Source organism: Triturus cristatus, chromosome 9 (assembly GCF_964204655.1).
Source record: "Triturus cristatus chromosome 9, aTriCri1.1, whole genome shotgun sequence".
NCBI lineage: Eukaryota > Metazoa > Chordata > Amphibia > Caudata > Salamandridae > Triturus > Triturus cristatus.
Genome location: NC_140592.1, coordinates 44118356 through 44134359, shown reverse-complemented (window position 1 = coordinate 44134359; position 16004 = coordinate 44118356). Strand labels below are relative to the sequence as shown.

General features: G+C 44.8%; 1 protein-coding gene across 1 annotated transcript in view; it reads right to left on the bottom strand.

The window, feature by feature from the left end:
- PRKAR2A (protein kinase cAMP-dependent type II regulatory subunit alpha) overlaps positions 1–16004 on the bottom strand; it is an 826119-nt gene that overhangs the window by 428033 nt on the left and 382082 nt on the right. Inside the window, exon 5 of the mRNA XM_085624357.1 lies at positions 1509–1615. Within this exon, the coding sequence (XP_085480483.1) occupies positions 1509–1615 (107 nt within the window). The remainder of the gene's footprint in view (positions 1–1508; positions 1616–16004) is intronic.

Below are 16004 nucleotides of genomic sequence, written 5' to 3'. Positions count from 1 at the left end.
CACATACTTGAGTTGGAATAGTAAATTATACTATGGTACAACATCCAACATCCACCGCCTCCCCCCCCACCCTGAACAAGTCGTTGTTATGACTTGCGGGGTTATGGTATGCTTTGTTACAACACTGTCGTTGTAACAAGCATGTTGTAATTGCATGCGAAGACAGGGCATGTAAGGAGGCATATTCGTGGCATGAATGTGAGAGCTAACAGTATGGATAAAAATGAGGCAGCATTTGTTGTGGGTGGGCAACCCGTTGCTGATTGGGATACACTTTGGCCTAGATAGTATCTAGTATGGACCCTAGAAAAGGTTATATCTGACAGTACACAAGATGGAGTTTGGTGGCGTTCATTGTGAAACCCAATTCCTGAAGCAGGGCGAGTGTTGCCTGTATGTGCATTAGGCACTGTATTTTGCTGCTGCTCTTGATCTGGTTTCTCTCATACTTGGCTAATCGATCAACAACAAATCAAATGAGCCAATCTTTCAAACCTTCAGATCAAAATCATGACGTAAAGCAGAGCTGAATTCTATGCCCGACTCTTATTCATATAACTCATGAACCACTGACTAAGTCTCTCAAACAATCCAACGCTTCACATCAACTGTTCGCAGATGTCACAAAGCTTTATCTAAAGATCTCACTCACTCCAGGAGCATATAATCCCTGGCCTAACATTAGTAGATATTCAATCATGAATGGCTGTTATAACACCTAGTCCCAGAACACATGACAAATGAATTCCTGTTTATATTCCCTCCTCAAAGTTCCATCCCGGCCAAACGTGACTGGGAAGAGCACAATCTTTGACTCCAAGCCTCGCATCATGAACTTTCTAAAATCTGTCCTTCGCAATGAATTGCAATTACATGGATGGGCATGTTGCGATTGCTACATTGTCCCATTTGTGTTGCTAATAGGTTATAACTATGGGGTATTGGTAATCCTCTTGTTAGACTGCATCCAGTGAGTGCCTTTTAATGTATTCTCTTTACTGACCAAGATGTTTTAATGACTACTTAATGGTTTTCCGCTTGTGTAAAATTAAAGGACAGGAAAGGTTACACCTAATTACAGGAAAGGGCATGTACCAGGTACTTACCAAACATACGTAGGACCCTCGAGCATGCAAAGCTCAGTATTTAACACAGCTACAGAAGTCACCGGTCAACACACTAGGTGTCAGGAATACCCACGTGATGCATGTAACTGCAAAAATATGTTCTACAACTGTTAAACTACCGAACAAACATTTTGGATTTGACAAAAATGTAAAGAAAAAAAATGTGCAACTGAAACCTTTTATTGACTGTTCAACACATACATGTCTGACCATTTTCTTCAATAACTTAATATAAACAACGCATGTTAACGAGGTAGAATGTGTACTGTGTTATCAGCTACCTGGATTGCATATTAAATCTACAGCCATGTATAAAGCTGGCACACTGCTTCCAAAAATGAAACTAAAGAACGTGGCTAAGCGTCAAGCACAGCTGCTTACCGTTCTACGACATAAAAGTTGTCACCATCATCTCCCTGATCAATGACATGTTCTTGCGGCACCACTTTTTTCTCGAACATTGCATCCAAAACCTGAGAGAGCTGCTCCTGAAATTATAAAAATTATATTTATGCTAACACACTTACATATATGTTATGTACCAGCAATGTCTAGCAGGGTTATTTAACCATGTTGCACAATATTTCGTACAAAGCGCAGACATGCCCATTAGTTTAAAAAGAGACACATACCGTTCACCGATTTACCATTGAACATATAAACCCTCAATTATCATGAAGTAAACGAGCCGCCCCTAACCCTCTGCCAAAAAAAACCAAAAAAAAATCATCTGACAATACACTCCAGTATTACGAAGTAAATCAACTGGTTTACCGACAGCAAAAGGCACGATTTCCTAGAATTCTAGTTAATGAAAACAAAACTGCTAACATGCTTGGTCTCAACTTGTGGATATGAAAAAAGTTATTTGCCAAAAACAACATTTAACAGGTTAATATTTAGATTGGCCACCTGTGCATATCCAGCCCTTGAGTGGCTACGTCAGGAAAGTTTCCTTTCTGTGGGTGAAAGTTTGTAAGGTTGTGGTTCTCGACCTTGGTTAGCATCTAGAACGAGCCTTGCATGAGCTCCACGACCCCCTCCTAGCCTTTCCATCTCTAGATTTCTTTCTTGCTCTCCACTGCGTGGGTGCGATTTAAAGTCTAATGCTGCTGACATTCTGAGAGTCTGTGGTGATGACAAATGAATCTGTAACTATTCAAGACTCAAAATGAAAAATTAGCTATAATCATAGGTCTTCACCTATGGTAAATTTATCAACACTGCTGATCTCCATTCACAAAAGACATGTTTCATACTGGGGAGATGTTATTATGTTGTTGTTCTGTTAAATTGCCACATACACCTTTATGAAGTGTTATGATTTTCTTTTATGGAACACAGTGCTGATTCTGGAATCTAGGGGCTCTGTGGCCAGGTACCCGAGACTCCTGGGCTTGCTGGGTAACTCCGGATGTTATGAGTCTTTTCCACAACTAAATGTTTATTTTTTCACTCGTTGTGCCGTGGTTCCTTGGATATTTCCTCAGTTATCAACTCTACATAATTATGATACCAGGCGTGGGGTTCTGAGAAACGAGACGCTGAAGGAGTTAGAATTTGACCCACCAACTGCTTCTCAGGACAAGAGTAGCGTTTTGGAAGACGTGAGCAATGGTACAGTTATATTGGCGATTTAAATTTTTTACCATGGCGCTTTCAACACGGAGGGAAATTTATCAAAAATATGTATTCCTTACCGATTTGTTTTTCAAACAGCAGCCAGACCCCATCGGCCATTTGGCAGAGCGTGGAGTCTCCAACGCGCTCATTCCATTTTTGCTGTGGACATGGTTTAGCAGAGTGCATGGAGACTGAGCATCCTAAGGAATCAAAAGCACAGAAATTGGCCCAGGAGTCTCGGCAGTGAAAGGATTCCTCCAGTAGTCTCTGTGCTGCGTGAGGAGGCTTGTGCTGGACTTCAGATGCCAGCAGCCATTTTGGATTGGGCAAATTCCTATGCTCGGCAGCGCTGAGGAGTTCAACAATGGAATCGTGGTGTGTAGAATTTTGGTTAGGTTATTGCTGCAGTTGGTTTATATTATTTATAAAAGTGTGTGTAAATCACTTATTTGCCTTTACCTTTCATTTGAAATAAAAGAAGTCAATCACTCATTGTTTGCCTTTACCTTTCCGCTCATGGCAACCAGTCAGGGCATCATACAGCCATCACCCTTTCGGACAAGGGCAGAGAAACCAGAGATTAAATGGAAAGAATGGTCATGCATATTTCTTGTTGCAATTGATGTTAATGGATTTGAGAGCCCAAAGGAAGTTGGCTCTTATATACAATCACCTTGGTGTTGCTGGTCAAAGAGTTTTGACAGTTTGCCTATAGCTGGTTCACCTACTGTGGAAAGTGCAGTCTGGGATGTCTTTATAGAGGCCAAAGACCGGATTTGTAAACAATTCTAGAGTCAAGTGCACTGCTGGAACAACAATTTGTAAGGGCTTTGCGCACAATATCAAGTTGAAGAGAAGTACCACACCTATGATTTTAAAGTCAAACCTATACCAATGAGTGTAAAGAAAGATTTGAAAACTCGAGAATAAGCTATGTTCTGAAGGGGTTATAGTTATCACCGATTCATCAGAAAGGGTATCACCAACTGTTCAAACAAAGAAGCACTCTGGTAAACCGAGGCTCTGCGTAGACTTGAGGTCTCTCAATCAGAAAATTCTGGTAGGCTGTCATCTGTTACCACATATTAAAGAGATGACTGCCAATATAGGGAACCAGATATTTTTCCACCATAGATCTGAATTCGGCATATCACCAAATCCCATTGAATGGCGATTCTCATGCACTGACTACCTTTGATACTCATCATGGTGACTTTAAATATATACAGCTACCACTTGGTTTGGCATCAGCAGCTAGTGTATTCCCGAAAATGATAGATGTGTTTTGCTATTTGGAGCATGTTCAGGCTTTCCAAGACGATATTCTTATATTTATGAAGAGTAGAGAAGTACATTTTGAGGTGCTTGAACAGATTTTACATATTTCTGATGAGGGGTAGGATGGTTAAGCCATAAAAATGCATTTTTTTCAACAGGTTGATTATCTTGGCCACACACTTTCTGAAGAAGGGATTAAACAAAAGCTTTGCAATGTTTAATCAATTAAAAAAGGATCACTCCTGATAAAATTGCTCATGCTTTTTAGGCCTATGTGAATATTATGCAAGAGTTGTGCCTGTTTATGTCTTAGCTTTACAACCTTTAAGGTATTTACGCAAACAATAAGCTACATTTGAATGGTCTAGTTAGGTAGATGATGAGTTTGAAGAGTTAATGAATCTGGTTAATAATGCTCCATTGCTGAAACCATATGTACTTCATTGGAGGCCATTTATCACAGTTGATGAGTCTCAATGGAATTGGTACAGTTTTTGGTCAGTGGATAGATGGTAAAGAGACCGCTGTGCTTTTGCTTCCAGAATGCTCAATGAAGCAGGAATAAATTATAGCACTATTGACAGTGAAACACTGGTCTGTTTTTTGTCTTCTTTTTGGGGCACTGCATTTGAGGTTTACACAGATCATAAACCTTTGGCATGTTTATTGTGTTATAATGGTCTAGGCAAAGTGTCAGCACATCTGAGAAGATTACTTTCAAAATTACATGCAAGTCAAGTACATTAAAGAAGCGGGGAACTACTGTGCGGATTGCTTGTCCCGTTTGCCTTTCTGAGTCACAGGATGATGAATGTGTGGTGGCAATGGCAGATGCACTGTCAGGATGTGAAGGAGCCATCGCAGAGCAGAAATGGGAGACTGCAATGTCTCTTGACAGTGTTTTCAAGTTTATCAGAGAAAAGTGTCCTTCTTCCAAGAGTCTTCAACATGATTTGAGGATCACGCCACTGGGTGGGTAGAACACCCACACAAACTTGAAGGTAGCCAGTATGCACTCTGACAGTTTACTTCAAAGTCTCAGTTCTGAAAATGACATCCCATAGGGGATTGATGAGTAGAAACATTGGTTTACATTTACAAAATGGGAGGAGGGTTCTTTATGACTATGATGAGAATACTTAAGTTGTAGAACTAGGATTACAAGTAAGTAGAATTTCCTTCTGCATCAATGGATTCGCACGGATAGCCATCAACATAGAATAGAGTAGAAAGCATATCCTCTTTCTATGGTTGTCAACGTAAGGAAAAATAAGCCTCTAAGCTGCGAGGTCTAGAATGGACAAGCTTTAGGCGGCTAATAAAAAATTATGAAGTGTAGCCTAAGCCATCTACTCCGGAATCTTCATCAAGACAGTAATGCCTAGTGAACAAATAAATATATTTTCTAGGTTTGAAGTGTGCTTAGGGTTACCAGGTAGAGGTTTATTTTGCTGCTGGTAAAAAAACACAATGCAGGATACAATTAATCAAGCACTAATTTGCTTAGAGGATGTTAGTCGTCTCCATATAGGAACATTATTTACAAAAAAAGAATACTTTTTGATGGTTTTAGTTTTATAATCCCAAGTGCTCTATTTGTGATAGTCTGGTCGAGCAGCTAAGGCTTATCAGAGGGGTGTCTTAAGCATCGGTTGCAATCACAGAGTCAATAAATGAGACACACACCCAAGAAGAAAACCCAGACTAATTTAGTAGAAAAATAGAGATTTTTATATAATTTTAGACAGCAAGATCATCGGAATCGGGTAAGTATTTTCTGAGATATAGATTTTACAGTAAAATGCTCCAAAAATTTGTTTTGAGGTAGGAGCCACGAATGCAGTAATGTTATCCTATGAGAGAGAAACACACTACATACATATACTTACGAATCATTGTTGAGGGTGCCTTCTAGGACCTAAGGTGCTTAGGGGCCATGGTCCAAAGGACCACCAGTAGTTCAGTTTTATGTGCCCATGAGTGTCCGGATGCAGAGGGGCTGGTCGCGTTGGCAGCCTCGACCTGTACACTAAAGTCAATGGAAGGATACCTTTAACAAAAAGGCTGCAAGTGGATACTAGGTGACAAGTCTGGCGAAACCCAAAGGGGAGCTCAGCTTATGAGGGTCCCTGGAGCAAGGGGACACAGTTGTTTTCCATGGACCTGGGCTGGGGGGGCTCAGGTGTTTTATCCGGTGGGTGGCTTGAGTTAGAGGCTCTCGTGGTTCTTGGGTGACCTGGAGAGGGTTAGAAAACGGGGCAGAAGGGCCACTCTCTATTTGGAATGGAAACTTAACAAGCCATGGTCGAGGAGAATGCTCCGATACCCAGGGTATTGGTACTGGGAGGCTCCTGTAGGGCCTAGAGTCTTGAAAGTTGCTGGAGAGACAGGTCTTCTGGACGAGTCGGTCCAGCTATTGTCGAGGTTACCAGCAGCAGGGTTTGGTGCCAATTTCAGAGCTGAACCTCCAATCTTGGAGGGTCAGCTCTTCTTTGTCCTCCTCCTGTTCCCAGGTAAGCTAATCTGTCACTCTAGTGTCGGGGGGGGGGGCTAAATACTCAATCTAGGGGTGTTTAAGGAAGTATAGGGTAGTAGGAAATGAGCTACTTGCTACTGGGGTGACTACACCCCCTACATGACCGGTCATAATCTTGACCCAGAGTACTCAGTTTCACACCCCAAAAAAAGGGGGGGGGCCTTCCTCGACTGTCCACTTCATACAAAACATCAGTATTTTCGGTGAAGCCTTATGTAGCTGGGTAGCTCGTAATGACCAATGGCCGGTACATATGTTTAAAGTGGCTTGCTGATCACAAGCAATGTCTAGCAATGGAACTGGACAATTACAGAGCATATCTACTGATGCTGATGTTTCCTTGCATGGTATAATGAACCCTGCCTTAGGACTCCAAGTCCTGCTGTAGAGGTGACTTCCATATAGTACATGCAGTGTACTTGGCATTGCACACAAAGCCATGTTTACGGAATGGCTTGCACCATTTGATGCTTCTTCCAAATGCAGTTTGTATGTGGGTCCATTAGGGTGGCATAATACATGCTACTAAGGACCCTCTTTAGTACCCATGCCCTGGATACCAGCGGTACCATCTACCAGGGACTTACAGTGGTGCCAAAGTCCTTGCCAATTGGATTACAATTTAAAAATTGTCTTGTTTCTAGGGAAAGAACACTGGCACTGGGGCCTGGTTAGCAGGGACCCAGTGCACTGTCAGAGTTGAAATCCAGCATCTAGTAATTCAAATGGGGCAAAAGGTTGGGGGATATCTGCAAAGAGAAGTCCAGTTTCCTACAGAACCCTCCGCAAGACAACATGCCCAGGAGACTCCGGCCACCACTGGGAGAGTTTCCTAGCTCCTCAGGTGAGGAAGAAGGAAACTGGTTGTACTATTGCAGGGCCTACTCTGCCTCACATCCTCATGTCAAGTTCACTCCCTCTGGGAAGCTGACCCATCCTAACAGTGATAGGGCCCATTTTAATTTGAACCTTCCCTAGAGCTGTATCCTTTTCTTCCTCCACTTTTACCTTGGGCGGTGAGGTGCCCACCTCTTCTATCCCTAACTGTGCTAGGGTAATACTTACCTTATCCACAGAGGTTAGCCAACAATTGAGTAACCCCATCATGACCAAAAGGGTCAAGGGGCCTAACTTGCTTTTGGTCATGGCGTCTGCCTCTCATGCCAAGTACAATGCTGCACAGTGTTTGTGGACCCAGTGTAGGAGGCTGAATTAGTATATGGTGTACACTTATTTAAGTGAAGCAACCTGCACTAATCCAGACAACCCTTATAGTGATTTTAGTTGTCTTAGACAACCACAGAAAGCTCTCTAAGTGGTAGCTGTGGAAAGCAGTCTTCGGGCTTAGTCCAGAAGGAGAGTTAAGTAGCTTGTTTTACCGGAACTAATCATATAGTATAGGTTAAACGGAAAAAAAATATATTTATAAAAATAGACTTTCCCAGATGGAAGGGTATTACAACCTTGGGTAAAAAAGATGCCTTAATTCTTTGTATCACTTTATCCGTAGAGACGGTCAGGTAGGGAGGCGTTGATGACAGTGCCTGCAATTCGCTCACTCACCTGGCAGAGGTAATTGCCACTAAAAAGGCTGTTTTGATAGTGAGCAACCATAGCGGACAGTTGTGCAGCGGCTCAAACAGTGTGCACATCAAGAATGTAAGGACCAAATTAAGGTCCCACTGTAGCATAACAAAAGGAGAAGGGGGAAACAAGTGGGTTAACCCCTTAAAAAAATCTCTGCACAGAGGGGATTTAAAAAATGAAAGCTGATCTGGCAGCTGAAGAAAAGCTGAGAGGGCCGACATGTAGCCCTTCAGAGTGCCCAAAGCAGAGACCTGCTGGGCCAAGGAAAGGAAAACCAGGAGAATGTTTGACAGAGAGGCATATAAGGGGTCAATAGACTATTCTGTACAATAACTCCAACGTGCAAGACATAGCGCATTCTCTTCGGAGGCAAACCGATCTAACCAAGGCTCTCCTCACCTCTGAAAGAGACACCACTTATGATCCACAAGGCACCTTCGGCTGAGTTTGTCTGCTCTGGCAAACCGGCCAGAAGCTGAACCACCAGGGAAATGCTCTGTTGTTCCAGCCAAGCCCAGAGACACAAGGCCTCTTGACTGAGTCTACGTCCTCACACCGCCCTGTTTGTTGCAGTACCACATGGCGGTACTGTTTTGTGAACCCCTGAACCAGCCTTCCCTTGATGGACAGAAAGGCTTTTAGTGCCAATCGGATTACTTGGAGCTCCAAAAAGATAATATGGTGCTTGGCTTTCGCCAGAGACCAAAAGTTCTCTGCTGTCCACCTCCCCCAGATTGCCACCCCATCCCAAGAGAGATGCATTCGTCAATACTGTGAGGTCTGGGTGGGGAAGGAAGTGGTGTCTACATCTGGCCCAATGCGGCTTGTCAGCTACCATTGAGGGCCTTTCGCAGTGCCCTCTAATATCTGAACCAGGCCAGTGAGATTTCCTCCATGCTGTGCCTACTGGAATTTCAGGTCCCACTGCAGAGCCCGCATGCACCACCATGCATGGTTCACCAGCAGGATGCAGGAGGACACGAGGCCTAACAGCCTCAGAATAAGCCAAATCCATGATAGAGGCTGAAATATCAGTATCATAGCCTGAATATCTTAGACTCTCCATCCAGGAGGATAGGTACAAAACTACACCATGTCAAGAACCGTGCCAATGAAAGGAAGCGTCTGAGAGGAAATCAGGTGCGACTTCGGCACATTGATAGTGAACCCCAGCGAATGCAGGAGGTTCGTCGTAGTTTGGAGGTGGGAGAAGACTACTAGGGACAAGCCCGCCTTCAACAACCAGTCGTCAGAGTCGTCAGGATAGGTGGAAGACTGGAACCCCTGATCTCCGCAGATGGGCTGCAACAACCGCCATCACCTTTGTGAACACTCGAGGGGCATTAGTGACGCCATAAGGGAGCAAGGCAAACTGTAAGGGCTTGTGGCCCAACGCAAAGTCCAGGTAGTGACAATGGGCAGGCAAGATAGGGATATGATAATAAGCATCCTGCAAGTCCAGCGCTACCATCCAGTCTCCGGGATCCAGGACTGACAGGACCTGAGCTAGGGGTGAGCATCTTAAACTTGTCTTTTTTGAGGAAGTAGTTGACGGCTCTGAGGACAAGGCTAAGACGAAAACTTCCGTCCTTCTTTGGGATCAGAAAATATCGGGAGTAACAACCTATAGCCTATTTCTAGCCCTGAAACCCTCTCTATAGCTACCTTGGCCACAAGAGTTTTTACTTCCTCACAGATTAAGGCAAGGTTATCCTCCATCAGTCGATCGTACACTGGAGGCATGGATGGAAGGGTAGTCTCGAAGGGCAAGGAGTAGCCCCTTCGGACTATTTACAACACCCATCTGTCCAAGGTGATGTCCCGCCAGAGGCAGATATGATGGCGTATTAAGCAACCAACAAGCGGTGAATGATCCTGGGGGATCGGACTAGGAGGGCTTTGAGGTGGAGGAGAGGATTGTGGCTTGGCATGACTTCTGTCCTCCCGACCCTCGGGGTCTGGATGGACCATGTCCACGGCCCCGCAGAGGTTGCTCAACTTGCAGGCCCTGTGGCTGGAATAGGGTTGGCGTGGTTGGTAGCCCCTTCCGTAGCCACGAAAGTAGCGAAAAGCAGACAGGCCAGGATGTTGTGGTGAGGCCCAAGGACTTAGCTGTAGCCCGCGAGTCATTACACACCCAAGTGCAGCATCTTCTTTGTCTCCGAAGAGACGGGAGCCATCAAAGGGCATGTCCATAAGATTAGCCTGGACATCTCCTAAAAAAACAGAAGAAGTCCTCAGCCAGGCGTGGCGACATACGATCAACGTCGTGGAAATTACTCAGCCCAGTGAGTCTGTCTCGTCCAAGCCACAATGGATGGCTAACTTCGCTGCATCTTTCCCGTCTTAAATGGCTTGGGAGAGTAGAATCCGGTCCACCTCCGAGTCTCTGGGCAGCACCTGCGCAAACATGTCCCATATCGAATGGGAATAACGTCCCAAAAGGCATGCAGTGTTCACCTACCGCAATGCTAGACTGGCGAAACAGAATATTCTTCCCAAAGCTTTCCAGTCTTTTGGATTCCCTGTCCGGGGGGTGTGGACGGGAACGCACCATGAAACCGGAAGCTTGAACCAGTAAGCTTTGTGGGGTGGGCGGTGAGAAAAACAGGGTTGCCTGGTGCAGGGAGATGGTGGCAGGCAATCGTTCTGTTCACAGGAGCCCCTGTGCTGGGCTTGGACCAGGTGCCCAGAAGAACGTCCGTCGAGGCCTCACTGAAAAGCAGCAAGGCTTCTGAGCTGGAGACACCAGGCTGCAGGACTTCTGTTGTATGGAGCTGTAGGTCCAAGACATACGCAGCCCTACACACCACCATAGTGAAGGATGCCCCCTCCTCCGTAGCCAGGTTAGGGTAGACAGCATGCCAGAATTTGGGAAGGTGTCCAGGCCACTGACATCACCCAGTTCCTTATAACAGTCCATGTCCTGGGGTGGCAGGATTTCTAAGGGGGCATGTTCCCCCTCCCAATCCTCCTCATCCATTCCTAACCCTTCAGAATTGGGAGGGTTAAACGGAATGGAGCTGTATGGTCCGTCTGCACAGGTCTCAGTGTTGGTGGACACCTGACCGGCTCAGTGTCGTCGTGAATGAAGATTGGGGAGGCGACGCCGAGGACCTCGGTTGCGGACGTGGCGTGTGGGAAGGTCACTGTGGAATTGCGACTGGTGCCGGTCCAGAACCGGGAATGAGTCCAGTAGGAGGCTGTGGCCCAGAAGGCGCAGACCCCACAGGGATGCTTCATCCTAGCCTGTAGGGTCAGGCCGCTCAAATATGGTGCACCTGGCTTCATACAATTCCTTAAGTTGGGCGGGGGTCGCTCCTGGGGAAGGGAGGGAAAAGCTGAGCCGCCTCGAACGCCGTGGTACCTGTCTGGTCACGCGACAGACGTGGTGAAGTCGAAGCATGCTTCCTGTGCTTCTTCTAATGCCTCTTACCTGACGAGTTGGAAGGAGAGGACTACAAACCTCCGGAGTGGTGCTCGGACCTTCCTCTTGACCAAGACCAGGAACTAGATCTGTTAGTCTCAGGAACTAGACCAAGACAAACGGGGCAGCTTCCGAAGTGCCGGTCGCCAGGCCACAATTAGCTTTAGGGACCGCTTTCGGCGCCATGGCATGGCAATCAGAGTAAGACTTCATGTCATGGTCGTGCTCCAGGGACCAGTGGTCCGTGACCAACATGGCGAGGTCACGGGCGCTTCACGGCTTGAACACAGAGGTCTTCTTACTAGACATCCCTAGCACACCAAAAGAAGTCGACAAAAAGTCTAAAACAGCAGTCAGCTCGCTTCAACGGATCTGCCCTGGTTGGTGCAGAAAGAAAACTACTGATGTCAGGGCGCCAGAGTGGCGGTTATTTTGACAACATGGACGTCACGACAACAACGAATAAGATGCTGACCGACATCACGTGGAGTCGACCGAAGCAACATATCGGCACGCAGGGGTACTGTTAAGAAAAATCTTTTGGATCCAGCCAGACGCCTGGAAGTTAAAAAGTAAGGAATCTGCGGATAGATGTCCCTATCAGATTATCTAATTTCCCACCTGCTCTGGTACCAAATGGGCCTCAAGACACGGGGTGGGGTTCCCCAGGTCTGGGGTAACGACATGGCTGCATATCAAAGGCGGCAAAGGCTTTGAAGCATGTGGCCTTGACATGCTTATTCACTAGTCATCCTGCTGGAGGTGTGAAAGCCTTCCTCCAGGTAGGCATTGTTCCTGGCCTCAGAGGGTGGGCTCTGACCTGCAGGATGTCAAGAACTCATATGTGGCGGCAGGCTGGACAAAACTAGTCAGCCAGCACACTAAGTGACTAGTAAGGATACTGTGTGCACCTCTACGGGGCCCTCTGGTTGTATGTCTTCATAAATCTGTTACAGGCATCAGTACAGATTTATTAAGACGAGATGTTTGATACCAAACATCAGTATTTTCAGTGAAGCTATTATGTAGCTGGGTAACGCGTAATGGCCAGTGCCCAGTACTGATCTTTGAAATGGCTTCCTGATCACTTGCAATGTCTGGACATCACAGGGATTATCAACTCATGCAGATGGGCCCTCACGTGATATAATGTACTCTGCCTTAGGGCCGTAAACCCTGCTGTAGAAGTGAGTTACATATAGTACATGACGTGTCTTTGGGCGTTGCACATACGGAATGGGCAAGGTTGCTTTTTCGGAATGGTGTGCACCATTTCATGCATCCATTTTCAACTCAATTCCTGCTTCATAGAGGTACGAGGCAAGGATGCCCCCTGTCTCAGTTACTATTCGCGATAGTGATCGAGGGTGGATGTCTTGGCAGGCAGTCTTGAGCGGGCCTGCAAGGACTCGGATCGGATTGCACTATAAGCGGACAACGGTCTGATATTTCGACAATCCTCAAAAGTCTGGTCCCCTTGTACTTCAGATCCTGGGCGTCTTTGGGGCCTTCACTGGACTCACGGTTAACAAAGTCAAGTCCTCGGTCAACCCTACAGAGTGCACCCATCAGCGCTCAAATGGACGGACGACATGCAGATCCTTCGAAATGGCTTCCAATACCTGGGAGTATATGTAAATGACAACCACGATCAAGCCTGGGGGTATGCAACATCCAGCCTCACCTGGACCAGGTGTCCCGGGCCTTTGGGTTTTAGGAAACACTAACACACTCTATACTCGGACGCTCATATACAAGATGGTCATCTTAACCCACCTGCTTTACTAGCTGCAGACCTACCCATTCCCGCTATCACCCTCCTCCTTCAGGAAACGGGACTCTTTACTGCAGTATTTAATGTGGAGCCACCACACGCCGCAAATAGCCCTTACTGAATGTTATAAATCCTTGACCTACTGAAGCATTAAAATCCTGGACATACTTTCATACTACAGGGCCTCCCACCTCATTGTAATAAATGAATGGTGGTGTAGAAAACAACCCGACCCCGCATACAATACAGACAGGGTTGACAACGCAAGAGATACCTGCATCTGCTATTCGGTGGGACACCTCTGGGCGGCCTTCCGCCAACAACGCTGTAACCCTACAAATACAGAAAGACATACAGAAGGCCATCGAGTGGTCGGGATGCTTGATGAAAACAAAAACCACTATGGTACGGAACCCGGGAACCCCAAGTAGGAGCCGTGAAAGGATGCAAAACGTGGGACACCAAAGGCATTTTGACACTGGGTGACATGTCGGCAATACAATAAAGTCCATGTAGCTATTTAAGGGTCAGATAATTTGCATATCTTGTAACTGACTATGCAGGACATGGCATATTAACTACAGGAGACAATGCATAATATATGTGATCGTAACATATGCTTGAATCTACCTCTGCACTATTCTTTTCTTCTGGGGCACATTCATTCACTGATTTTTATTGTAATGTATAAGGGACAATATATTCTGGTCAGAACGGCATATTCGATGTTAACTGGACATATTATAGTGCCATTATGTTTTTCTGCTATAATGTTTAATTTATGGTCTATCTTTCAGGAATATGATGTTTTAGTCATTAAGTTTTGTTATTTCAATATGGCACACACTGCACATACATGACAGGTGTGGTCAGCTTGACCATCTTTTGTTTCCATTAGGTGATTGTTTATAAGCACATCTGTTTAGCATACTAGTGATCAAGGCTGCTATGTAGCCGAAATGCGTTGGGTTGGTTTTGATTGAATACATTTCTTGCACAGCTATACCGGAGTGTCTGTTGCTTCTACAGACAGTGGAAGCTTTGTTTGGATATATGGGAGTACCTTGCGCAGCCAGCCAAGCACAAGGAGCGTCGAAGGGGTATTAGTGCGCAAGGACTTGGCTACAGATATATACACACACGTATATACATACACATTCTCACATACACACACATATTTACACATACATCTATGCTTTTTGCTATTGAAATTACGTGGGGCACTCGAGAAAAAAAGGAAAAAATTATAGTTTTTCTAAAGCCACTCGGCTTTAATCTACTTATTTATATTTTGTCTTTTGTATCTTTTTTTTTTTTATAGAATATGCCACTTGGCTTCAACTATACGTGTTTTTCATTTGATGCCCTCTGCATGCCAAATACCATTATTGGTTTGATAATGTAAATCACATTTTTACACGTTAGTTTCTGCAATTGGTTCTGCCCGAATTATAAAAATCATTGTTGTACAAGGATAAGTTACTTACCTGTAATCCTAGTTCTCTTCCAGGGGTATCCTGAAAGTCATAACCACTTGAATATTCCCACTCATGCATGGGACCCCGGAAAATATATAAAAATTATATTGCTGCTTGATATGATCACTTTTATGGCATTAAGTTGTCGAATAAAGTATTCTTGACTGACTGACAAAAATGATATATGAAAATACATATATATATATATATACATACACATATACATATATATACACACACACACACACACACACACACACACACACACATAATATTTTTTAAAACAATCAATGCAGCCTCCCAGAAAAAAAAAAAACATAATAGGCTAAACAATGCTGCAAGACCTTGTCTTTGCACATACACAAACAGACCAGGAAGACCAAAAGACACTTGAACTGCTCTTAATGAACAGCAGAAAAGTAGTCCTGCAAAGAGAAAGGCAGGCATAGTTAGCACATAGGCTGCACTGTAACTTCAATAGTATATTAACTGAAAGCAAACGTAGAAAACTAAAAAAAAACTGGCACCGTGCCTTTAAGGCAGCCATGACCCTAGCTTCCCATCATGCCTGACCCGGAGGTCAGGGCCAAAGAGATGGTAATTTTGGATCATTTGCCCAGGATGGTGGGTGGGTTGCTTACGACTTTGATGAGGATACCCCTGGAAGGGAACTAGGGTTACAGATAAGTAACTTATCCTTCTCTTCCAGGGGATCCTCATCAATAGTCAGAAGCACTTGAATTGAGTATCAAGCCCATCCCCTCTTCCTGCAGGCAAATGAGTACCATACATGACAGTAACATCTAAGAATCAATTCAAATGACTTTAGCATTGAAATAAATTCCTCAAGGAGGCTTGGCCTACTTTAGTATCTGCTCTGGAATCAGTCACAACAACAGCGTCTCATGAAAGTATGTACCAATTTCCAAGTGGCTGCCTTGCAGATTTTAGCCATCGGTACACTATGTAAAAAAAAAAAAAAAAGCTACTGAAGCCGCTTTCCTCCTAGTGGAATGCGCTTTGGGAGAAGTCAGAAGGGGTTTATTTGACAATTGATAAGCCAGCTTAATGCAAGATACTATCCATCTGGAAATGGAACGCTTGGAGGATGGGAAACCTTTTCTGATGGCACCATAGTTTAAAAATAACTGATCAGACTTTCTAAGGGTCTTGG